The 25,055-nt window shown below is 42.8% G+C and overlaps 3 protein-coding genes and 1 non-coding gene across 15 annotated transcripts in view; 2 read left to right on the top strand and 2 right to left on the bottom strand.

The window, feature by feature from the left end:
- ALOX5AP (arachidonate 5-lipoxygenase activating protein) overlaps nt 1-25,055 on the bottom strand; it is a 734,005-nt gene that overhangs the window by 74,436 nt on the left and 634,514 nt on the right. The window lies entirely within an intron of this gene.
- HMGB1 (high mobility group box 1) overlaps nt 1-25,055 on the top strand; it is a 979,364-nt gene that overhangs the window by 765,148 nt on the left and 189,161 nt on the right. The gene's annotated exons all lie outside the window — the stretch shown is intronic.
- TRNAN-GUU (transfer RNA asparagine (anticodon GUU)) lies at nt 7,720-7,793 on the top strand. Its single transcript has one exon. It is a non-coding gene; the product is annotated as a tRNA-Asn (tRNA).
- USPL1 (ubiquitin specific peptidase like 1) overlaps nt 21,459-25,055 on the bottom strand; it is a 39,559-nt gene continuing 35,962 nt past the window's right edge. For all 3 annotated transcript variants that reach the window (XM_050766829.1, XM_050766828.1, XM_050766831.1), the window contains one exon: nt 21,459-23,536. In XM_050766829.1, the coding sequence (XP_050622786.1) occupies nt 21,651-23,536 (1,886 nt within the window). In that variant the 3' untranslated portion in view covers nt 21,459-21,650. The remainder of the gene's footprint in view (nt 23,537-25,055) is intronic.

The raw sequence follows: 25,055 nt of genomic DNA, 5'->3' as shown, positions 1-25,055 counted from the left end.
TAATCACATGGCTTTCCTCATTTTCTGTTGTAAACCTCTGCTGGACCTATGACCAGCTATCAGTGTGAGATGATAAGCCTTCGTGTTACTCCCTACCCCACAGGAAGGAGCAGATCTGATGGGGCTCCCTGATTAGGATACCAAGGGAACAGGCAGCACTCTGTAAACCTTAGTGGACAATGTCTAAGATAAGCTGTGATAGGCTAGCATCCCTGCAATTTGGTTTTTAAAACCCCACAGTAAGTCATAAATCTGACTTGGTGTGGAATCTGTGGAATTAACAGGGATGTCGGGATCTGACTGTAGCCTGGAAGCCCCTGCTTTCTGAGGACCACACTGGAGGTGCACTCAGAATTCAGAAGGGTAGATCCTCCCACCCAGCCTCCCTCACCAGCTCCCTGGAGGTAACCAGTAGCTTTTCTCCTTTTGATAGTGTTTGTCATCAAGTCAACTTTACTAGTTGTTTGCTTTTTTTTTTGCATCCTGATTAACCTCCTCAGAACCTTGCCATTATCAAGTCTCTCTGTTGTTCAAAATGTTCAGTGCGTCCTGTCGGCACAGTGTATAAATATGCCATAGTTGTTTATACATCATCCTTTGATGACTATCTAGGCCGTGTAAAATTTTCTGCAATTATGAGCACTGTTCCTAATGCAGTTTCCAGCCTGGTATTCAAGAGCCTCCTCGCTGTGTCACCGATTAGGTTTCTTTACATCAGGCTCCACCCTTTGTAATCCTCTGCTTCAGCTGTGCTCCCGCACCTGTGCCCACCCATCCACGCCTCTGTTCCTTCTCCTCGACATCACTAAAGGATCCTCTCACTTGTCATCCCCGCTACTCGGGAGGCTGAGGCAGGAGGATCTCTTGAGCCCAGGAGTTTGAGGCTTCAGTGAGCTATGATGGCACCACTGTACCCAGCCTGGGTAAAAGAGCAAGACCCTGACTCTAAAAAAAAGAAGAAGAAGAAAAAAAAAGGATCCTCTCCAATGGCTCTGTACTCATTGGTCCTGTGTGACAGCAGCCCTCTCACCACAGCCTGACGGCGTGTTCGTATTACCTTTCTTTCTCCTTTGCCATTTGGGGAAATAAATTTTTTATTTCATTTAATTTTGATTTTTATTACTAGTGAGACTAATGATTGTTCCCGACTCAAATTTGTGAAACATTTACCATCGGTGCCATGCGGTAGCACTTACTGCCTTGAAACGTTTTTGTGTATATCCTGTTTCCGCAAGTGGGTTAATAAAGTAGACTGAGTGGGGTGGCTCAGGTCTATAATCCCAGCATTTTGGGAGGCCAAGGCAGAAGGATCGCTTGAGGTCAGGAGTTTGAGACCAGCCTGGCCAACATGGCGAACCCCTGACTCTACTAAATATACAAAAATTAACTGGGTGTGGTGGTCTGCCCCTGTAATCCCAGCTACTCAGGAGGCTGAGGCAGAAGAATCGCTTGAGCCCGGGAGGTGGAGGTTGCAGTGAGCTGAGATTATGCCACTGCACTCCAGCCTGGGCAACAGAGCGAGACTCTGTCTCAAAAAATATATATAAAATAAAGTAAGTAAAAATTTAAAATTTAAAAATAATGCAGTGACCTGCAGTCAGGAATGGTTTCTCAGAGAGCCTTAAATGGAAGGGAGATCCCTGAAGCATCAGCTCAATTCAGTCATTATCTGCTGGCTGTCATTTAACACAAAATGTATTATTTGAAAGTATACTTTTTAAAATTAAAAAAGTCTTAATATTCTCCTGTAGATTGAGTTATCCCACCCAAATGAAAACAACTCATTAAAAGGAAAAAAAAATCAGTGCAAATAGATTTTTAAAAAATGTTTCAAAAGGGCAGAAGTTATCTCTAATCTCAGGTACTCCAGTTCTTTTTAAATGAAAGCAACTTCATCACTGACGATTCACACCTTGTAAAATTCCCCCACAGAAGTGTGCGTGGCCCATAAACACCCTTTTCTCAGGTGAGTGAATGAGTTGAGAAGCGAGACCAGCGCGACAGTTCCACTGTTTGGCAAAGCCCCCCGGTGTCCCTACCCACACACAGACACTCCTCTACCCCTAGACAGAGATCTGGCCAAGCATAACCACCTACCTCCCTCTATCTGTAATTTAGGGAAACTGCTGCTGCCTCTCAACCCCGGCCCTGCAAAAGACTGCTTGCAGCAAACTCTTGAGAACATACTGGAAAAGGAATAAAAATCACCACCCAGAAATAACTACTAACAATATTTCACAGAACTTTCCAAATACTGCACATGTGCACACACACATCCCATACTGGGGCTCACATCGCATATACAACGTGAGGCAAAATTGGAGTATAAGAATAATATCTGCCACCTAGGGATGCTGAGCTTAAATGAGGTGATGTGTACAAAGTGTTCTAGCAGCACCAGCACACAGAAAGGAGTATGTAACTACGAACTGTTGGATTATACAGTGCCACACAGTTCTCCGTTCTCCATCTTACCTTTGAACTTTACATTTTATCATGATCCTATGTTTTTAAATATCCCTTGAAAATATTGTTTTTGATGTCTATATAAGTAATATATTCTATTTTTAAAATATATCACTTTTTTTTTTTTTTAAGAGACAGGGTCTTGCTCTCTCACTCAGGCTGGAGTGGAGTGGCGCAATCATAGCTCGCTGCAGCCTTAAATTCTTGGGCTCAAGCGATCCCCCAACTTCAACCTCTGGAATAGCTGGGACTACAGGCGTACAGCAGCATGCCCAGCTAATTTTTTCTTTCTTTCTTTCCTTTTTTTTTTTTTTTTTTTTTTTTTTTTTGAGACAGGGTCTCGCCCAGGCTGGAGTGCAGCGGCATGATATTGGCTGACTGCAACCTCCGTCTCCCAGGTTCAAGCGATTCTCCTGCTTCAGTCTCCTGAGTAGCTGGGACTACAGGCATGCACCACCCACCCTGGCTAATTTTTGTATTGTTTGTAGAGATGGGGTTATGCCATGTTGGCCAGGCTAGTTTCGAACTCCTCACCTCTGGTGATCTGCTCACCTCGGCCTCCCAAAGTGCTGGGATTATAGGCATGAGCCACCATGCTCCACCTAATTTTTAAAAATATTTTGTAGAGACTGGGTCTCACTATGTTGCCCAGACTGGTTTCAAACTCCTGGCCTCAAGAGATCCTCCTGCCTCAGCCTCCCAATGTGCTGGGATTACAGGCATGAGCCACCATGCCCAGCTTAAATATTCCACAATTTATTGATCATTTTTGCCTGTTGCTGGACATTCAAGTTGTTTCCTATTTATAACTATTATAAATAATACTGTGATGCTCTATTTAAAATTTTGATCACATCCCTGGTTATTTTCTTAGGATGGATTTGTAACATAGAATTTCTAAAACGAGAGGGCATACACATTGTTTAATATGTATATTACCACATCGCTCTCCAATTTATTCTCATTGGTCCTGTGTGAGAGTGGTCTTCTCAATACACCCTCACTGTATTTTAGTATTACCTTTCTTTCTCTTTTGCGATTTGGGGAAAGACATTTTTTATTTCATTTAATTTTGATTTTTATTACTAGTTAGACTAAACTTTTATGGTTATATTGGTCATGTGCCTTTTTTCTTTGACAAAAATTGTATATATTAATTGTATATGGTATATAATGTGATGTTTTGATGTATACACACACACACACACACACACACACACACACACACACATCAAAATGATTAAATCAAACTTTAACATATCCAAACATCATTTTTTTGGTGAGAACATTTTTGGTGAGCAATTTTTAAGCATGCAATACAGTATTAACTACCGTCACCATGCTGTACAATAGATCCTCAGAACTTACACCTGTCTACCTGAAACTTTGTACCTTTTAACCAACTTCTCCCCATTCCCTCCCCTCCACCCCAACCCCTGCTACTTCCCAGAGTCCCTGGCAACCACCATTCTATTCTCTGCTTGACATTTCTTTTAAATTTGACTTTTTTCGTTTCCTCACATAAGTGAGATTATGCAGCATTTGTCTTTCTATGCCTGGCTTATTTCATTTAGTACGTTCTCTAGGCTCATCCATGTTGTTGCAAATGACAGGATTTTCTTCTTTTTTGAGGCTGAATACTACTCCATTGCATATATGTATCACATGTCCTTTATCTTTTCATCTACTGATGGGTTCATTCCGTATCTTGGCTGTTGTGACTAACACTGCAATCAACATGCGAGTGCAGACATTTCTTTGGCGTACTGATTTCATTTCCTTTAGAAATATACCCAGGGGTGGGATTGCTGGATTATATGATAGTTCTATTTTAATATTTTTGAGAACTCCATACTGCTTTCCACATGGCTGTACCATGTATATATTTTTTTTCTTTGGAGGAATTTTCTGTTCCTATCCCCATTTTTATTTATGTTGTCTTTAATTGAATTGTAAAAAGACTTTGTAAATATCAATTGATAAGTGCTCCTTATGCATTAGGAATTCAGCTTTTCTATCACATTTTATTTTGTCCAGTTTACTTCATGGTCCTGGTTTTCATTTGCTCATTGATTCAGTGCATAGTCCCTGCATGCCTGCTATGTGCCGGGCCCTGCTACAGTGTTGGGGTTACAGCAGGGAGCAAACAGACCAAAACCTCCATCCTCAGCGAACTTACGTTTTAGTGGGAGCATGTACACAAGAGTGTAATTTTACGAACAGAAACACCCAGTTCCTGGAATCCCTGTTTTGTAGTTTGATAAGTACCTGTGATTACTTAAATGTTGCTGCCCTAGTAATGCCATCTTCCTTTCAGAAAACCATTGCACCCATGTGAATATGGAAGAAGAAAGACCTCTGAGCTTGGGCTAATAGAGAAAATTAGATAATATTGTCAAATAAATATGACTGAAAAGACATCCTTAAGACTTTCAGATGGGATTTAAGGAATCAAGAGCATGCTTAAAGGTTATTTCCTTTTTTTCCCTTCTATCTAGTCCTACAGGCGCCTCTAAAACCTTATAACCACTTGTTCATTCCACAGTCTGGACATGAAGTCTGGTGAAGTGAAAGCATAAAGGTGGGCTTGATGAGGACAGAGAAGCTTGGGGTCCAATAAACAGAGGGGACTGTTCCAGAAATGGCTTTACAGAATATCTGATACAACAAAGCTAACTTCACATAAGATTCCTTTCCCTCAATCAAGGCATAGAGGAGCCACCAAGCCCTTCACCGGGAGCAAAGCTCCCTCTCCAGCCACGAGTGTGCCCGTGCGACTCATGGACCAAAGCCTTAGCACTTGGAAATGACTCCAGGGAAAGGCACAAACAGGATGTTGAATTGACTGAGATTGTGTTTACAGTAGCAAAAGAATAGGAATCAAAACAGAAATGTCGTGGAGTTACAGAAAAGTAAAGGTCTGTTTCTTATACATTTGAAAGATTTTGTTTTTGTTTTTTAAAAAAGGAATCAGAAAAAAAGAGATCATCACCTAAACACTTAACATAAGAAATTCCAGCAGTTCTTAAGAAGAAACTGAAAGTGCATCCAAAATTCCATTAAAATAGCACAATTTTAAGTTAACTTCTAAAAGTGCAATATGGACGGCATTATCTGTTCCAATATTTCCAAGGTGGAGACCATCAATTCCTTCTTCACAGATTGGCTGCTCACAAGCACCACATGCCTCAAGAGCTAAGATAAAGATAACTAGCTCCAAAAGTTGCCCAGCACACAAGCAAGGACCTTGTGAAGCCAGGATCTCCAGATAGTCCTACTCAAAGATCCCGCTTTCTTCTCCTCTCCTTGCATGGCGCAGGCCCCACTCTGCAAGCCCCCTGGGCCCTTTCCTAAACTCCATCAGTCTCAGCTTCCTCCTGGCTGAAGCAGAGCTGGCTCTTGCTGGGAGGAAGTGCGTGAACGAAGGGCCACAGAATTCAGATTAGTGGTGTCTGGAAAAGATGCCCAACACCACTAATCGTTAGAGAAATGCAGAGCAAAACCACAATGAGATGATACTTCATACCCATTAGGATGCCTATTATTTACAAAAAAAAAAAAAAAAAAAAAAAAAAAAAAAAAAAAAGGATGAGGAGGAATAGGAATAGGGACCCTTGTACACTGTTGGTGCGAATGTAAAATGGTACAGCCAATGGAAAACCATGTGATCCAGCTATTCCATCTCTGGGTATATTCCCAAAAGAACTGAAAGCGGGGAGCTCAGTTATTTGTACACCCACCTTCATAGCTGCAGGTGGAAGCAACCAAAATGTTCATGGAGGGATGAATGCAAAAGGAAAATGCGACACCTGCATACAGTGCAGTTTATTCAGCCTTATCCAGGAAGGAAATCCTGACACAGGCTACAACATGGATGGACCTTGAAGACATATGGTAAGTGAAATAAACCAGCCACAGGCAAACACCGTATAACTCGATTTACATGAGGTCTCTAAGAGTAGACAAATTCATAGGGACAGAAAGTAGAATGGTGATTGTTCCAGCTAGAGGAGGGGAATCGTGAGTTACTGTGTAATGGGTAGGGAGTTTCTGTTTCGGAAGATGAAAAGGTTCTGGAAATGGATGGCGGTGACAGTTGCATAACCATGTGAATGTACTTAGTGCCACTGAACTGTGTGCCTAAAAATATTGGCGGGGCACGGTGGCTCACGCCTGTAATGGAATCCCAGCACTTTGGGAGGCCGAGGTGGGCGGATCACAAGGTCAGGAGTTCGAGACCAGCCTGGCCAGCATGGCGAAACCCCGTCTCTACTAAAAACACAAAAATTAACTGAGCGTGGTGGCTGGCAGGTGCCTGTAATCCCAACTACTAGGGAGGCTGAGGCAGGAGAATCGCTCGAACCCGGGAGGCGGAGGTTGCAGTGAGCCGAGATCGCGGCGTTGCACTCCAGCAACGGGGCAAGACTCTGATTCAAAAAACAAAAAAACAAAACAAAAAAAAAATTCAGAAGTCAGGGAAAAGGAGAAGCCTTTAATGGCCATTTCAAACTGAAAGGCTATCTTAATTGCCACTCCCTCTCTAAGGCTTTTTTGATGTCCCCTAAACCATGCATTTTCAACGGAGGCCATATCCCCCAAAATGGAGTGCGAATTGGTTCTTAGGAGGTGGCAAAAATCTTTATTCTTTTATGTACGAAGCACAGATATACATACAGTATACACCGATACACAGCCTATCTATGTTCGTTGCATTTTATGGGGTGAGAGGTGATGAGATGAAAAACTGTCTAAGGAGAAGGGACAATAGCAGCAACCCAGAAAAAGGGTTAGGCCCCCGAAGTCTGGGGCCTAAGCGGACGTGATGCTCCATCCTTTCAACCTGTACAGCACGTGGTTCTTCCCTCCAAGCGTGTCGTATTCTGTCCGTGTGACCTGCTCCCTTTGGCAGGTTCTCCCCTGGGTCCCCGGTTACTGGTGGCGCGCCCGGCCGGCTGGGTGCCCGCCGCAGAGCAGGCACAGCGCGCAGCCATTGCCGAGTCCGGGCCGGCCGCGGACCACTGGCCGCTGCAGCCACCAGGGGCGCGCTTCGTCCCCAGAGAAGCCCCGGGTCACGCGGCCTCGCCCGCCCCCTCCCTCGCGACGGCCGCCGGGCACCTCGGCCGCTTCCGCCGCCTCCTCGGCGCGCCCCGCCGCTGCTCTGACAGTGCTTGGGGTGGCGACGCCGAGGGTGGCGAAAGCCGCTGCCGGCTCCGCGGAAATCTGTACACACCGCGGCGAGGTCTGAGTAACTGGGTCTCTGTGGCGCAATCGGTTAGCGCGTTCGGCTGTTAACCGAAAGGTTGGTGGTTCAAGCCCACCCAGGGACGGCCAGTGCTTCTTTTCCCGAGACAGTATTTACGAGATGGTTCATTTTAAAACTGCAATAGTGAGATTTTTAATCGAATAGGAGCATGACGCTACAACGTGTCTAGGACAAGGAGAGACAAATATCCTCTTAATGTGTGGTGCCTAGTGGCTGGGCCCAAGGGAAAGGCTGTGTCTGCACTGCAAGCCATGGTTTGGCAATTCTCTTCCTACCACTTATCCAAGGGAAACTTGCACGTTTGCTTCAGGAGGCCTTCCCAACAACGCTCACAAACGGCAGTCTTTGAAATAGCAAAACATCAACTCAATTGCTCATTGACCTGTGAATTTATAAATTCCATTGGTGACTCTCAGAAAACTCTGGCACCACCGAAAAGCAAGTGTAGTTATTTAAGACATGCCTTCCAAAAGCATGAGCAGCCTTCCAGATGAAAACGTGTAGAGGAGTCATTTTAAAGCATATGGAAGCTTACCATCTTAAGAAACTATTTATTCAGTTAAGATCTGTTACAGCTTTTGGACAATGGATTTAAATCTAGGGAAAAATGTTACTGTTTACCTTAGATTGCTGACAGAATTAACCCTGAAATTAAACTCCAGCAGAAATTGTACAGATTCCTGTTACAAGCTCTTGAATGACATATTTTTAACTCTGGTCTAACAGAGGACACATATTTTTCAAGCAGAATATTCACATAAGACTTTAAGTAAAGATAGAAACACATATAATATGATCACATGATGATTTAATTTATCTCTACCAAGATTCAGGTCCTATGGTCGGTGCTTTGTCTCTGGGATCTACTTACCTCCAACAGAATTTAGAGGCCTGGAAGAAAGAGTAGTTAACAGAGTCACTAGGCTGTCTTTAAGGGAATGCCTTGGCAAATGTTTGCTGATAGTTATCAATCAAATAATTGTTGATAACACAAAACCCTCTGTTGTTTAGTTAGTAGCCCTGGAGAAGGAGACACAACGTTGTGCTTACGGTGGAATTCCAGGCAACAGAAAAAGTGGCTCTCAAAAATTTTCTTGGAGGCCGGACACGGTGGCTTACACCTGTAATCCCAGTACTTTGGGAGGCCGAGGTGGGCGGATCACCAGGTCAGGAGTTCAAGACCAGCCTGGCTAACATAGTGAAACTCTGCCTCTATTAAAAATATAAAAATTAAACAGGCAGGCCGGGCGCGGTGACTCACACCTGTAATCCCAGCACTTTGGGAGGCCGAGGCGGGCAGATCACGAGGTCAGAAGATCGAGACCATGCTGGCTAACATGGTGAAACCCCGTCTCTACCAGAAAATACAGGAAGTTGGCCGGTCGTGGTGGTGGGTGCCTGTAGTCCCAGCTACTCGGGAGGCCAAGGCAGAAGAATGGCGTGAACCCAGGAGGCGGAGCTTGTAGTGAGCTGAGATTGCGCCACTGCACTCCAGCCTGGATGACACAGCAAGGCTCCGTCTCAGAGAAAAAAAAAAAAAAAAAAAGTTCCTAGGTAGGAATCTTTCTGATGCCCATCAAATTCCAAACGTCCTATCTACACTTCTGGGTAGCTTATAGTGGAAACAACACAATGAGGAGAAATTAGGTCATAAGATATGTATGTACTGTTCAAACCTAGTTTCACATTTCCAGATGCAGGGCATAATATTTGCTATCACTACAATTACAGGGACTTAGAAAACATGCCCTTCCACTTTGAAGCTGAATATATTTACCCTAGGCAACAAGCTCCTCGGGGGCAGAGATCATCTTCTGTTATAAATGATCATTTTTAGGCTCCAAGGGATTTCCTTCAGGATACATTTCAAATTCTTGAGCTTAGCAAAAGGACTTGTATGGTCCTACCATGTTCCTTCATGAAAGCTTCACACAGTTACATGCAGTTACCAAGGGTTCCCTGAATGACCCATGCAGGCTTACACGCCCCACTTAGATGCCTCTCCTTGCTCTGCCCTTCTCCACCTCTGCCCCACTTACCTGGGAGACATCCACTGAGACATCACCTTCTCAGGGAACTTCCCCGATGCTGCTTCGATCTGACATAGACACCCCTTCTCCCAGCAGTCACCACAACCCCCAGAAATAGTAAGCTGCTAGTCACCTCCACTGAGATACGAACTCCTTGAGGGTAGGGACCCGTTCTTCATTCGCAGTGCTTGCCTCTCTAGCACAGACCTGTCCCCTAGCACATGCTCAGTGCAGAGGCACTCTCTGCCTTCTCAGGGTATGGTTCACAGATGGACAACCAGATAAAAATGCATCTGATGGAGTGTCAGCAAGTCAGCCACAGAATAATGTTCACAGGCCGCGAAGTAAGCGGCCAACATGGACTGGGGCTGTGAGTCTTCACGGAAGATTTGAAACAACCCTGAGAGATGTGGACAGGCAGGCGAGAGCCATTTAAGGCCAAGGAAAATTTGAGACAAAATGAGAGTAGGGGGCAAGAAATGAACATAACCAGTACATAGGACAAGTGTACTTCAAGAAGGTGCAGGGGAAATGTTCTTAGCTCCTGGAAGGTGCTTGAATACCTAGGATGTGGCTTACTTTACCCCATCAAGGAAGCGAGTAACTTATTAGAGGTTTCTATTTCAGGGTAGAATGAAATATATTATTTTAGGTGATTGGTGTGGCAACAGTGTAGGGGAAATAGTAGATCAGAGACTAGTTAGGAGGAAATTATATTTCCAAGGAGGTGCAACGAGGCTCTGGGCTCAAATGGGCCTGGAGAAGGCAGTGTGGGTGAAATTCAAGGCAAAATTGGGCAAGTCTTGGGGGCGGCAGCAGGAGGGAGGTGTCTACGGTGATGCTTACATTTAGAGCCTGGCTGACGCTACTAATAGGAATTCAAAATCTGAAAGGGTCTTAAAGAAACCTAGGAATAAATATTACAAATTGTCCAAACTCTTAGCTTACGTTCCATGCCGCTGATTCCCTACCATGGAGTTGCTCTGGAACCTAGAACCTGATTTCAGAAAGAATCTTTGGCTTTGAGGTGTTTTTTGTTTTGTTTTGTTTTTAATCCATAAAAAAGCATCTTTCATTGGTTTTTGTTTTTCAGTGAGATTTCATTTTAGGTTTCAGTGAAACTTCATTTATTGAAGTCAAATTGCCCAAGAGACTACCTTCTGGGTACATGGAGCGCTGTGAAAATCCAAATGACAACCTAAAGACCCTCTCCCTAAAATATCCATATTCAGAGATGAGATTTTGTTCACAGCGTCCGAGAGAGTCACAGGCCCTCTAAAGCAGAGTTCTTGGCCCCCAGATTTTGAAGACCTGGCTTTTACTTTATTTATTGGATTTACATTCTAACTACTGACAAAGGCCACAAAGCATGTCAAATCCGAAGTGTTTAGGTACAGAAAAATGACTAAACCGGAGACTTTAAGGTAACACAAAAATTAAAAACCAGAATAGTTTCATACTATTGACAAGTCACAAAGAGAAACAAGTTTGATTTTTTTTTTTTTTTTGGCTTAGTGATTAAGTAGGTCTATAAAATTAGTAATAAAGGGGACAAAAAAAAAGCTACCTTGAGGTTTTAACACTTAATGCTTTATTGTTACAATCTGGAATGACCAGCTGGGAAGGGCTTTAATATATTGATCCTTTCAGAGTCACTTGCACAGAGATTTACTCCATCAGCAGATACCAATTTGCATTTTTTTTCCTTGTGAGTTACTTTAATGACACCCAGCAAATTGCCATATTTTAGTTACCTCTCACAGAAATGGAGCCATTTTTCACCATGCTTTTTTAGTAAAAGGAAAACAACAAAAATTACTGTCTGTCAAAGATGACAAACTAGTTATTCCCAAACAGGTATATCAAATGAACACTTCAAAATAAAGAGATTCTGAATTACCTTAGCAATAAACTGAGCATATTATCATATGTGTGAATATGAGCATAATGATGGTTTATACTTAATTGAATGATATATTCACTTATACTTGACTATAGGTCTGATCATTGGAATTCACTGTAATAAATATCACATAGGGCCAGGCACGGTGGCTCACACCTGTAATACCAGCACTTTGGGAGGCCAAGGCGGGCGGATTGCCTAAGCTCAGAAATTCAAGACCAGTAGAGCCCTGTCTCTACTAAAATACAAAAAATTAGCCCGGCATGGCGGCGTGCACCTGCAGTCCCAGTTACTCGGGAGGCTGAGGCAGAATTGCTTGAGCCCAAGAGGCAGAGGCTGCAGTGAGCCAAGATTGCACCACTGCACTCCAGCTTGGGTGACAAAGGGAGACTCTGGCTCAAAATAAATAAATAAATAAATAATCACATAGGTGAAAATCTGCCATGGATAAGAGCCAATATAGAACTGAAGTTTAAAATATAGAATTTCTCTATTAATTACCAAGCACAGGGATTCTTTACACCACAAGCACCACAACCAATGGGACACCAGTTTACAACTGCAAACATTTCGCTATCCTGTCGAACAGGGCTGGTTTATATTGCCTTAGGGCCGAGGGGAGCATTCACTCTCAGGTGAGTTGTGGAGACACTTGAACCTCCTCAGCATATTTAGATACTATCAGCCTCCCAGCCCAGTAAAAGGGCTTGTAAGAAAGAGAAAGCTGGCAAGAAGGATACTTTACCAAGCTTTTACATGCTTGCGCTACCTAAACAGGAAATGCATGTTCGCTTTCAGATTTGCAGTATTCCATAGGGTTCCTTTTCTCCCTAGGAGCTCTGGCTTCTGTGTTAATCTACTGATTATTTTGAACTTCTCCAATACCAGATTTATCGTCACTGCAGTGCTTTGCTATCCTGCAAATGTTAGTACGTGCCTTTTCATGGATGTGCGGTACTTAGAAGCATCCTAACGGGCTTTCAGCCGCCCTTGCTTCTTCCGTGGTTCCCTGAGGGAACACTGGCTGGGGAAATAGGGATGTGAACCTCTTGGTGTCTTTGAAAAGCTGTCAAAACAGCAAAATTCCAACAAATCGAGTGTAATAATTTAATTGGCTTTTACTAGTGATACATGAGTTGGGCAGCATCCCATCTATAAATAGAAGGGTACTTCAGTGAGCTGAGCAGAGGAGATAGGTTTCATAGGCAGAAATAGACCAAAGAAAGCAGAAACCAAGAATAAAAGTAGATTGGTCATTTCAGAGTTTCTTTCCTTGTAGGATTACAGCAGAAGAGCCTCATCATGCTGCCTCAGGTTGACTGGGCCTCTTCTAACTGGTTGCTGTGAATCTTATGCTTTTTTTTGAAAAACCGACCTGTTTTAAAGTTCAATTTGAGTACATAGCACCTAGGACAAGTGAAGCCATTCAGGTTTGGTCTGTTCTTTGGGCCTAGGGCAGGAGTAAAATAATGGTCTCTTTAAATTTTACTCAATACAGCTAAAACAGACAGAGAAACAGTGCCAGATATGTTCACTGCGCAGGCCTGTTCAGAGTCCACGAACCATGGGTGACTCTTTACACGTGGCAGCGGTGCCCAAACAGGCATTGCCTCTGAAAACAGCTCAGAATTTAGTCGTTAGTTTAATGTAACTTTGGGCTACTTTCTTTAATCCACTAGATTGGTTCCGCCTCTTCTCCCATGAACTCCCAAAGCATCCTCTTCCTCCAACACCATAACGCATGTCTTTTGGCCCTATGGCCTCTGACTATAGTCTTTTGGATTACAGCCTCTGACTCTAAGCTTGAAGAGGCTGTTCCATTTTGTGTTGATTTCTTCTATAGTATCCAGCAAAACTCTCTGATCAATTGTATCTTTTACTTTTCTTACTCTTTTCCTGACTTACACAGTGCATGACCGTGATATGTTAGGTGGATGAAAGTTTGGCTAAAACTTAATAGACGTTCCTCCTGGCCTTTTTTCTTCTGAAAAAATGTTATTGAATCATTGTATTTACATTTTTAATTTGGCATTCAATAATAGATCACTGAAAATTTTTCCCTGATAATTTCAACATACTATGGGAATTAAATGTAATAACAAATAACATTTGTTGGCTGGGTGTGGTGGGTCACAGTTGTAATCCCAGCACTTTGAGAGGCCAAGGCGGGCAGATTGCTTGAGCCCAGGAGTTCGAAACCAGTCTTGGCAACATAATGAATTTCAGTATTTACCAAAAACACAAAAATTAGCCAGTTTCATAACCTGGTCTCAAAATAAATACATCAGTAGAATAAATGTTTTTAAATTTAAAAAAGTTATTAAATGTAGTATGAAAGATATGTGAATGGTGTATTCTAAATGGTTAAAGAATAGTGAAGGTTGTTCAATAAGTATTTGAACAATAAGTTTACTATTTGGGGAAAAAATAGTACAAAATAGAAACTTCAATGTTACACATCAAAATACATTACAAATAATTAAAGATTCATACACCAAAAGAGAAAGCAAAGGGAAAAAAAGAAACGTAGTTTCATTAGAAGATACATATTTTTTTTTGGTGGAAACAATCTTGCTAAAAAACATGATGCCAGAAGGAAAAGAATGTGAAATAAGATTAAACTTCTACATGATGAAACATTAAAAATGATGATCAAGCATAAACCAAAACTGCCAAATGACAGAGAAGATTTAATATCGTTACACCTAGAGCTGTTATAAATGAGATCCCATTTCAAGGACCCCAAGTCTGAAGGTAGGCCCACAGAGCTTCTCACACTTCTTGTTCAGACACACCCTACCCCCAGTCTCTTTCTTCAAAAGATTCCTTGCCTTGCCCTTTACACTGCCCAGGAGGCCAATCCCAAGAGAGATACAACAATTAGAACTCACCTCCCCCGCCTGGGTGTGGTGGCTCAGCCCATAGTCCCAGCACTTTGAGAGGCAGGTGAATCCCAAAAACCCTCTCACCAGGAGACCCGTCATAAGCTGCACTCTTTTCTTTGTTGTTGCTGTTGTTTTTGAGACAGGGTCTCACTCTGTCGCCCAGGCTGGCGTGCAGTGGCACGATCTCAGCTCACTGCAACCTCCGCCTCCCGGGTTCAAGTGATTCTCTTGCCTCAGCCTCCCGAGTAGCTGGGACTACAGGCGCACACCACTACCCCCGGTTGATTTTTGTATTTTTCGTAGCGATAGGGTTTCGCCGTGTTGGTCAGACTGGTCTCCAACTCCTGGCTTCAAGCAATCCGCCTGCCTTGGCCTCTCAAAGTGCTGAGACTACAGGCATGAGCCACTGCACCCGGCCTAAGCTGCACTCTTGTTGATCTCTGTCACCCTGTGAAGACTGAACCTCCCAGAAATTGAAGCCTAGACCTAACCTCGCCCACTGACCCTCCCGTGGTACCTTTTGGAATGTGTGGTCTGTCCTTAATCCCACTGTCCCAGATTTTTTCTGCCAACAGTTCCCTCCCTGCCCTCGTGCTAAGTGGAACCTGAATATTCGCTGAATGTCCCTCTACGGCCCTGGCCAGTGGTGGCTGTCTTATCTCCCACATTCCACATACTATTGGGACTGGACATGAGAGAGGTTCTTCCCTGTTGCCATTTCAGCCACTCCTTCCCCTGCCCACTCAACCCTGCAGTGGCTCTGAAGCACTTTGGACTGAACCCCTGCCCTGCTCCTTTGGCTGTCATCTGCTGTTTTCATGGCATTCTGCCTGTCCTTGAGGGGTTTTGCTTTGGTTCACTGTATATTTCTTTCTGCTAGGGCCACTGCTGCCATTTAGATGACTTTGACTTGCACAGAGACAACCCATGTGCCATCCTGACCTCTTGGTGCCTCTTTCTCCTCATTTTCCACAAATTCTTGCCAACTCTGGCCCTGCAGTTTCCTTGTCGTACTTCCGACTTTGTCATCACCTGCAACCTTGCTATCTCTGGAAGCTTAATTTCAAGCACACTACTTTCTAGCCAGCTTACTTCCTCCACAAGTGCCTCTCTGCCATTCTTTGAACCTTGCTCCAATCCACTGAGCTCTGCCAGCACTCAGCAGACAGCCACTTCCTGTATTCCTTACTTATCCATCCCTACAATCATTACCCTTGCAGGAAGCTTTAATTCCTTTTCTCAGAGCTCTATCTCCTTGTCCCATTTGCCTGACAATTCCTCTACGCTGGCTGAAACTAACTTCACACTTACTCTCTCTGTCCTGCACCTGAGCAGTTTAATATGACTGGAGGAAAACAAACCACCATCTTAGCTGGTGTCCATTAAATTGATGACCATAAACTTCCCATGGGCTCTCCGCACAGCTTAGCAAGCACACTGTATGTCCCTATTCAATTAGCTCTCCATTCTGAGACCAGTGTTTCATACCTGTCTTCCTCCATGTTCAACTCCTCCTCCCCTCATACCCTCAGCTGATGATCCATTTATTTCCCTAATAATCAGAAGAGACCTTTCTCATTCTTTTATCAGCAAATCTCCTAGCATCTGAGCCTAAGTACTTTGTCTTTCCTATTAATAAAATAATTTTTCTAGCTCTTAGGGTCACACCACCTCCTCTTAGACACTGGATCCCATCCCTGGAGAAGTTTCCTCCCGCAAGTGCCCCTTCTCTCACTACAACATCCATGCATCAGCCTCTCCCATCTTCAGAACAGTAACAAAAACCTTGACCTCACATTGCCCCACGAGGCACCAGAAAATGTTTCAACAGTGAGTCCATAGCTCCACTTTCTCACCATCCCTTCTCTTGAGCCCACTCACACTTGTTCATGTGAAACTGTTCATGTGGAGTTAGCGGGGACTTCCCTATTGCCAGAGCCAGTGGCCAATTCTCAGTCCTCCTATTACTCTTCTTCAGCAGCTTCTGACAGATAATCATCCCTTCCATTAAAAAAAAGAAAAGAAAAGCATTCTTCCTTGTATTTTCAGGGCACCACACTCCTATTGAATGAAGCTAGGCAGGCAACCATGTGACTAAAGGAGAAACATTCCACAAGAGCAGAAGTCAGGAGGAGGAAGTGTGCTTGGCCTTTGCCTTGGTCTGCTTGGGCTGCTATCACAAAATATCTCAGACTGGATAATTTATACATATTAGAAATTTAGGCTGGGCATGGTGGCTCATGCCTATAATCCGAGAACTTTGGGAGGCCAAGGTGGGCAGATCACTTGAGGTCAGGAGTTTGAGACCAGCCTGGCCAACATGGCAAAACCCCGTCTCTACCAAAAATACAGAAATTAGTCGGGCGTGGCGTATGCCTGTACTCCCAACCACTTGGGACGCTTAGGCACCAGAATTGCTTGAATCATGAAGTGGAGGTTGCAGTGAGCCGAGATCATGCCATTACACTCCAGCCTGGATGACAGAGCAAGAATCTGTCTCAAAAAAAAAAAATATATATATATGTATATATACACACACACACACACACACACACACATATATATATATGTTGCTCACAGTTCTATAAACCAGGAAGTCCAAGATCAAGGCCCTAATTTTGTTCTCCAGAGCTGTTTTAAGTCCCTAATGACCCCATCCTATACTATGATCCACACACTCCTAATTCCCAAATGGCTATCTCCAGTGTGTCCCTCTCTGCTGATCTCGTGTTGCAGATCTATCTTCCTATTAAATCATCTCCACTTGGAAGTCAAATAGGAATCTCACACTTAACACACTCCAAATGGGATTATCTTATCCCCTTTAAATTCTCCTTCCCAAATCTGACCCATCTCAGGAAATAGCACATTTGCTCAGTCAGTAAAACCTGGAATTCATTTTGACTCCTCTTCTACCTCACAGCCAATGCACACATCGTGTTGGCTCTACTTCTGAAATGCAACAATGATCCAACTACTCTTGAACACCTCCAGTTACCACCCTAAACTCCAAGGACATTGTAATAGACTAGGACTCCTATTCAGACCATCTGCAGACAGTCTCCCCATTTCAGTGATCCTTTTAAAACCCAGACCAGACCATGTTACCCTCTTGCCTGAAACTTTCCTGAGGTTATTATTCTCAGCTTAGACAAAGTCCTCACTATGGCCTACAAAGCCACATAAGATCTGGTGTCTGCCAGCCTCTTTACTCATGTCCTAACTCTCCTTCCCTGATCACTCTGCTCAACCACACTGGCCTCTTCCTTGTCCTCAGTCACGCTGCTGTGGTCTCAATGTTTGTGTTCCCCCAAAATTAGTGAAGTCTAAGTCCCCAATCCAACAGTGCTAAGAGATGGGGCCACTGGGGAGACAGTGACATTAAGAGCTCTGTGCCCCTCTTACGCCACGTGAGGACACAGTGAGGAACCAGCCAGGAAGCAGAGCAGCTTTCACCAGAATGTGCTGATACCTTGATCTTGGACTTGCCAGCTTCCAGAACTGTAAGCAACACACTTCTATTATTTATACATTTTTACCCAGTCTAAGGTATTTTGTTATAGCAGCCCAACCAGACCACACACATGCCTAACACTCACTCTTCATGACTTTTGCTCTCCTGGAACGCTCTTCCCGCAATCACATGGTGAACTCCGTAACTTGATTGAAGCCTCTTCTCAAACGTCACCCACCTCCAAGAAACCTTCCAAGTCTACCTAGTCTAAAATACTTCTCCCTCTCATCCACTCCTCTTCTCCGTAGTATTTAGTGCCATCTGACATAAGAATCAGTCCTCGTTACTCACAGATTCCATATTTGTGAATTCTACTTGCTAAAATTAATTTGTAACCCTAAAAATCAATGCTTTCAGTGCTTCTTGTGGTCATTTGTGGACATGCATGCACAGAACAGAGAAAAATTTGAGTCACATGACGTGCACATTTCCAGCTGAGGTCAAACAAGTCAATACTCCACCTTCCTCTTTCAGTTCACACTGTAAACAAGTGTATTTTGGGCGGGGGCGGGGGCGGCGGTGGCTATTTACTGTCTTTTTGTTATTGTTGCATTTTTTTGTGTGCTTTTTGATTTCACTGTTTTTAAAACGTCCTCAAGTGCAGTGCTGAAGTGCTGTTTAGTGTTCCTAAGCACAGGAGGCTATGGTGTGCCTTATGGAGAATATCATGTGTTAGATAAGCTTTGTTCAGGCTGAGTTACAGTGCTGTTGGCCATGTTAATGTAAAGAATCAACCATATAGATCAAATAACGTCTTTAAACAGAAACAAAAAAGCTTATATAGTGATTGTTTGACAAAAATGTCATGACCACAGGGTAGCAGGAACCTGTTTCTCCTAGGAACAGTATTTCAGTTTATGCTAATTCAGTGTTCAAGGCGACTTTATTGACCGTAACTACTAAAAACGACACAAGTCAACTGTATGTATCTCCTATTACCATCTAACATTATATATTGATCTCCATCTTTGGAAGGCAAACTCAAAAGGAGCAAGGATTTCCTTCTAGTGTGCTGCCTTATCTCAGGTTTATAACAGTGCTTGGTCCTTAGCAGTAATCTAGAAATATTTGTTGAAAAGATAATTAGTACAAGCAAAGGATTGGCAATTCTTAAATCCTCCTCTACCACCCGCCCCCCCCCCCACACACAAAAAACTCAAGTGGACAATAGTTATAGAAAATGTTCAGGCTCACTGGTAATCATGGAGCAGCCAGGGTTGGTTCCCCCCTCCTCTCAATACTACTACCTAGTGTTGGCGACGGCCCAGGGAAGTCAGTCATGCAATCATCAAAAAACCTTAAATGTGCATTTCCCTTGACCAAGCAACTCCACTCCTGGAAAACGAAACTTGGATCCATGCAAAAATGTATCAACAAGGATACCTGCTGCAATTAACAATGGCAAGACAGTATAAATGACCTCAGAATTTTAAAACATTAGTGAAACAATGGTTATCCATAAAAACAGATACAATAGGATCTCACTTTTATTTAAAGTCTATATGCATAAAATAGGAACATGTTCGTAGTCGCCATCACTAAGTATTCAAAAATCTTTTTTTTTTTGTATTTTCCTAGTTTTTCCTTGACAATATGCACTTCTTTTGTCAGAAATAAATAAATAAATAAATAAAACACGGAAGTTTAGGAGTAAATTTGACAAATTATGAAGTACTGAGTCCCTAGCAAATAATTTTACCGCAAGGACACTGGCTGCCAGGCTTAAACCTCAGTAAGTACTGCTGTTAACTCCAGTCTCTAGGGCGGTGGTGCTGTTTGGGCATCCTACTTTAAATGAAGCCTGAGGAGTGGAACATATATTGGTAAGCTCAGCACTCAAATGCTATGGTAGCCACTCTACTCAATCTCAGCTCCACAACTGAATAAGTATAGTCTCCTTATCTGTAAGATGTGATAAAAGTATGTCACTCACAGGAATGTTGAGGTCTAAACGAAATAACATCTATCTAACAACCAACATACAACAAGCCTTATAAGCACTGGTTATTATTCTCTCCCAAAATACAACTGTGAGATGATGTCCCACGTTGGTTACAGAAGTAAATGTCTTGGGAAGAAAGATGGTATTTGTGATAACATGTAAACTTTTTGTACATCATCCCAAAAATAGGTAACTTTTTTCTGTTATCGATTTATTTATAGATTTATTGATCACTTAACATTACTAAAGTTCAAGTAATAAGGTTTCCTGCCCTCCTCTGTATGAAGAGATAAAGGAGATAAGTGATATAGGGAAAGTTTACATTCCACAGCACTCTACTGGTGTAACAAACAGGTGCAGGCTCTTATAGAAGGTCACACAACCGTAAGGAAAACTGTCGTACATTCGTATACCGTATACAACTTAAATTTGCATGAACTCTTGAACTAATGATGGTGGCAAGTGCTCCAGCCAGCCTGCTATCATTCCAGCTGCAGCAGCCAGGCATGGCTGGGGCCGCCCGTTCCCTGGAGCAGGCAGGATCCCCGCCCTCCTGGGTGCGGCTGCAGACTCAGGCACCCCTGCACTTTTGGGGGCCTGCTTTTGCAGGTTAGGAAGCGCGTGTCCCCACTGCTTGGCTTCTCCCTGCTGCTGGCAGCGGCTCTTGGATCAAAGCAGTGGGGGAAACCTAGAAGCCACGAACAGGGAGGGCCTGAGGGCTGGGGGCCAGGCTGCCAGTCCCACCTACAGGAGTGGTAACTGGTGCCTTTTCTAGACTCACCTGTGGCCACCCATGGGCCAGTCAGTATGTACTTCCTCCCCACAGAGGCCCATAAAAAGCCCTGGGCTCAGCCACAGCTGAGCAGAGGGTGGGATGACCAGCAACAGGGAGGAGATACCCTCTCTGCTAAGCGCTTCAGAGACCTGCAGAGACAGCAGAACCACCTGCCTATGGAGAGAAGCTATCCTTTCCAGGGCCTCCTCTCTCCTGAGAGCAGCAGACCTCTGGACAACCTGCCTGTGAACACAAGCTACCTTCTCCGGGGCTTTTTCTCTGCTGAGAGCTGAGAAGAGTTACTCTCTCCAGGGCCTTTTCTCTGCTAAGAGCTGAACACTTGAGGGATGGCTTGCCCGCCTACAGAGGGGAGCTACCCACTGTGGGTCTCCTTCTGAGCTGTTTTAACACTAGATAAAGCTTCTCTTCATCTACTTCACCCTTCATCTGCGTACCTGGATGCAGGACAAGAACTCGGGCACCACGGGCAAAGCAACAGGTTTCCAGAAGAAGAAAAACCACCCCAAAGATCACTCATAACATTAACATAACCAAAACTTCAAATCTAAAACTTTAATGCATCCAACTGTACAAACTGTCAGAAACTGATGCCACTTTTCACCTTTAACATTTTGAAATTCTCATACTCTCAACAAGAACAAAATAAAACCAAAAAGGAGAACACATTAAATGATTTTAATTTGTAAGACAGATTACATGCTTCATGGGCAGAACCAAAGGTCAAACCTTGCATTTTGTTCATCGTTATTACACAAGTAATTACACAAGTCCAGTGTATAAACACTACCTGAACACACAGTAAGTTCTTCTAAGAATAAATATTATATGAAAAAAAGTTAACAAGCATTAATTCAATAATTCTCAAACAGATATTCATCAAAATGAGGTAGGTCTAATGTGTCATTTGCTAAAGCACTTAATGCTGAGGAGGAAAAAAACTCATCGAAAATATCAGTCTTCATGGGACTCTCCAAGTTTAATGTTCTAACGCAGGCATTATTTGTCAGAGAGTCTGGCTGAACTTCACGTGGATTTTTCTTGGTGGGGCTACAATAATTATGGTCCTGTCTCAGATGTGTGTTCTGGGAAATATCATTTAATTCACTTGGTACTGGTGGTGGGATATGACCATCTCCCATTCCCAAATACCTAAAGTCACCTTCCCCATTTTCTGACAGCTCTGTTGAAACAGTTGTAGGAGACAATAATTCCGCTAAAATTTCTTCATGAGTTTGACTACCATACAAGGAAACACCAGCAACAGTGGTGCATGCAGACTCACTGGCAGTATCAACTGGATATGGTAGCTCATTTAACAAGTCCTCTATTGATTCACAATCATTTGGAGACCCACCCTGGGGCACCTGTTCTAGATTTTCACTTGGAACTGTTCTGCTTTGCGGGGAAGACATAAGAGCAGCTAATTTCTTCTTTTCTGCCTTTAGCTTTTTACGAAGTTTTAGACGGAGTTTATGAATCTGACCTTCCACCAAGTCTTCGTGGTTTGCTGGAGAAAGACCATTTCCATGAGAACTGTGGTTGAGTTGAGCTCCACACGAGGTGCTTCCAGACTTTTCCAAAACTTCTGAAGCAGCATGAGCATGTGGGTGGGCAGCTGTGCCATTAGACGATGGAGGGCCTGGTGGTGGCTTACTGATGGGAGGAGGCTTACCTGCACTCCCACGCGCTTTCTTGGATACGTGGCGGGCCTTCTGGTTTATACCTTTAGTTTTAAAGCCACCAAAATTATTTACCCCTTTAACTGAAGGTTGTAAATCAGTTATAGTGTTTCTATTATGAGCTGAAACACAGAGTGGCATAAAAGAAGCACCCCTGCTTATTAAGCCTTTAACCCAACTTCCCACAAATGGCTTCTTCTGATTTTCTTTCAGAGACTGATTCTGTAATGACTTAGATGTTGTGGTTTGAGAATCTGCTGTAGTTTCTTTTTTCTTCAAATTAGATACCTGAGATGTGACGTGTTCTGGTTTTAATTGTTCGGTTTTTGGTGTAAGGAATTGTTGTAACTGAGCGTCCTTCTCAATTTCTACTGACTTCACTCCCTGTAAAAGACCAGTAGCATCAGTATTATTCACAGATTTAGTATTTACAGTGTCTTTTGTATTCAGCTGCACTGACTGCATGTTTGTATTTACAACTCGGGATGGAAAACTTATGTCCACAAATTGGTCTGGGATAAGCTTTTCATGACATGGAGCTGATACTGAAGAAGCCATTAGTGATTCTTGTGATGGCAAAGTATTTGTTTCGAGAATTCCTGTATTTTCTGCTACAGGTTTACTTTCTAACAGGAAAGCTTCAGAATTTAACTGTGAAACTGAGGTTGTTTTCTGGATAGTTTCTCCAAATGTCAAAGGTAAAATATTATTGTCAACCAAACCTTTTGGACCTGAAAGTAAATGATCTCCATGAGTTACAGCTGTGTCCTGTGAAAAAGTATGAGGGGCAACTGATGTATCTTTAGGGTGAGTTACTGAGGCTGTTTCAGCTGAGGCAGCATCACCCACAGAACACGATGTTGAAGATACTGGTTTCTCATTACCGAGAGCATGTTGGTCATTAGTCTTTTTAAGTGGAAGGCAGGCAGCTTCTTTATCTGTCACTTGGGATGTTTTTCTTTCCCAGATAACAATATGTATCTCTGAAGCAGGAACTTCAAATTTCTTGTGCCTTTCAGAACATGGGCCTTTTAAGTCATCACATTCCAGCCAACTTCCTGGAGGATGGGAAAAAAGTGAAAGTTAGATATCCAAAAACCACCATCCTAGGTTAACTTTCTTCTGGCCTTTTCGGCTCTTGTATCACTGAATACCCACCAAAGGAGAAGACTCTAAAACATGGTCTTGACCTTGTCACCGTCGTCTGCCATGTTAAAGTCCTTAGACGGAGTATATTTAACTTTTGGAACTTAGAATTTGGTTATCACCTAATTTATCCAATAACATCAGAAAACAGAATGTTTCATATATATAAATTTTCATGATAAATGAAGCTTGTTACCTGAAGGATCAATATTCGTTTTAATTCTTATTTTGGAGCTTCCATTTTCACATTTGTCAAGAGAGAATGAGATGATGGATGACAAGGGAAGAGTTTAAAAACTAGGAGTAGGATGCACTGCCAAATACTGAAATAGTAATACAAAACTTGGGAAAAGTCCATTACTTGTAGCAGTGTGGTCGCTGGCAGTTATTTTGCCTGCACAATTTCAGTGGTGCAGTAGGGACAGGGGTCCTTACGTAGTCAACTAAAGCATGAATGAGGAGTAAGAAAGGAACCTGTTTAAACCATTCCTTTAAAAACAAAAACAAAAACAAACAAAAAAAAAAACAGAAAATAGCAAATGTTGCCAAGGATGTGAAGAAATGGGAATCCTTGTGTAATGCTGGTGGGGATGTAAAATGGTACAACTGCTGTGGAAACAGTCTGGCAAAAGTTAAACACAGAATTACCATTAAGACCCTGCAATTCCTCTTGTAGGTAGATACCAAAAAGAACGAAAAGCAGGGACTTTCAGTTCCTTGTCCAGTAATGTTCAGAGCATTATTCACAATAGTCAAATGTCCATAACAGATAAATGGATGATACTATTCAGCCTTAGAAAGGAATGACATTCTGCTCCATGCCACAATACAAATGAATCTTGAAAATATGCTGAGTAAAATAAGCCAGACACAAAAGGACAAATAACATATGATTCCACTTCTATGAGGCGCCTAGAAGAGACACATTCACAGAGACAGAAAGCAGAATAGTGGTTACCAGGGTTTTGGGGTGGGAGGATGCAGAGTTATTGTTTAATGAGTAGTTTCTGTTTGGGTTGATGAAAAAGTCCTGATGGTGATGGTGGTTGCACAGCATTGTGGTTGCACACAATGTATTCAACGCCAATGAATTGTACACTTACAAATATTAAAATGGTAAATTTTATGTTACATATATTTTACCACAACAACAAAAAAATACAAAAAGTACGGCTGAGAAGTAAAGGAAGCTGACTAGGTGCTAACAGGTGGTGTGGGGTTAAAGGAGGGTATATTTCTTTACAGTTTACTTACTACCACATGATAATTTGGGGAAAGCTAACCACAGGCTTGCATGAGTAACAACTTTTAATAAATAATCAACAAATATCTGTACTTTCATTAGAAACTTATCAAAACAATCCACACTTCCACTGTATATATCAGTATCTACATATCTATGAAACAGAAATAGATACAAGAAGTGTGATG

This window comes from Macaca thibetana, chromosome 17 (assembly GCF_024542745.1).
Source record: "Macaca thibetana thibetana isolate TM-01 chromosome 17, ASM2454274v1, whole genome shotgun sequence".
NCBI lineage: Eukaryota > Metazoa > Chordata > Mammalia > Primates > Cercopithecidae > Macaca > Macaca thibetana.
This window is presented reverse-complemented; position numbering and strand designations above follow the sequence as displayed.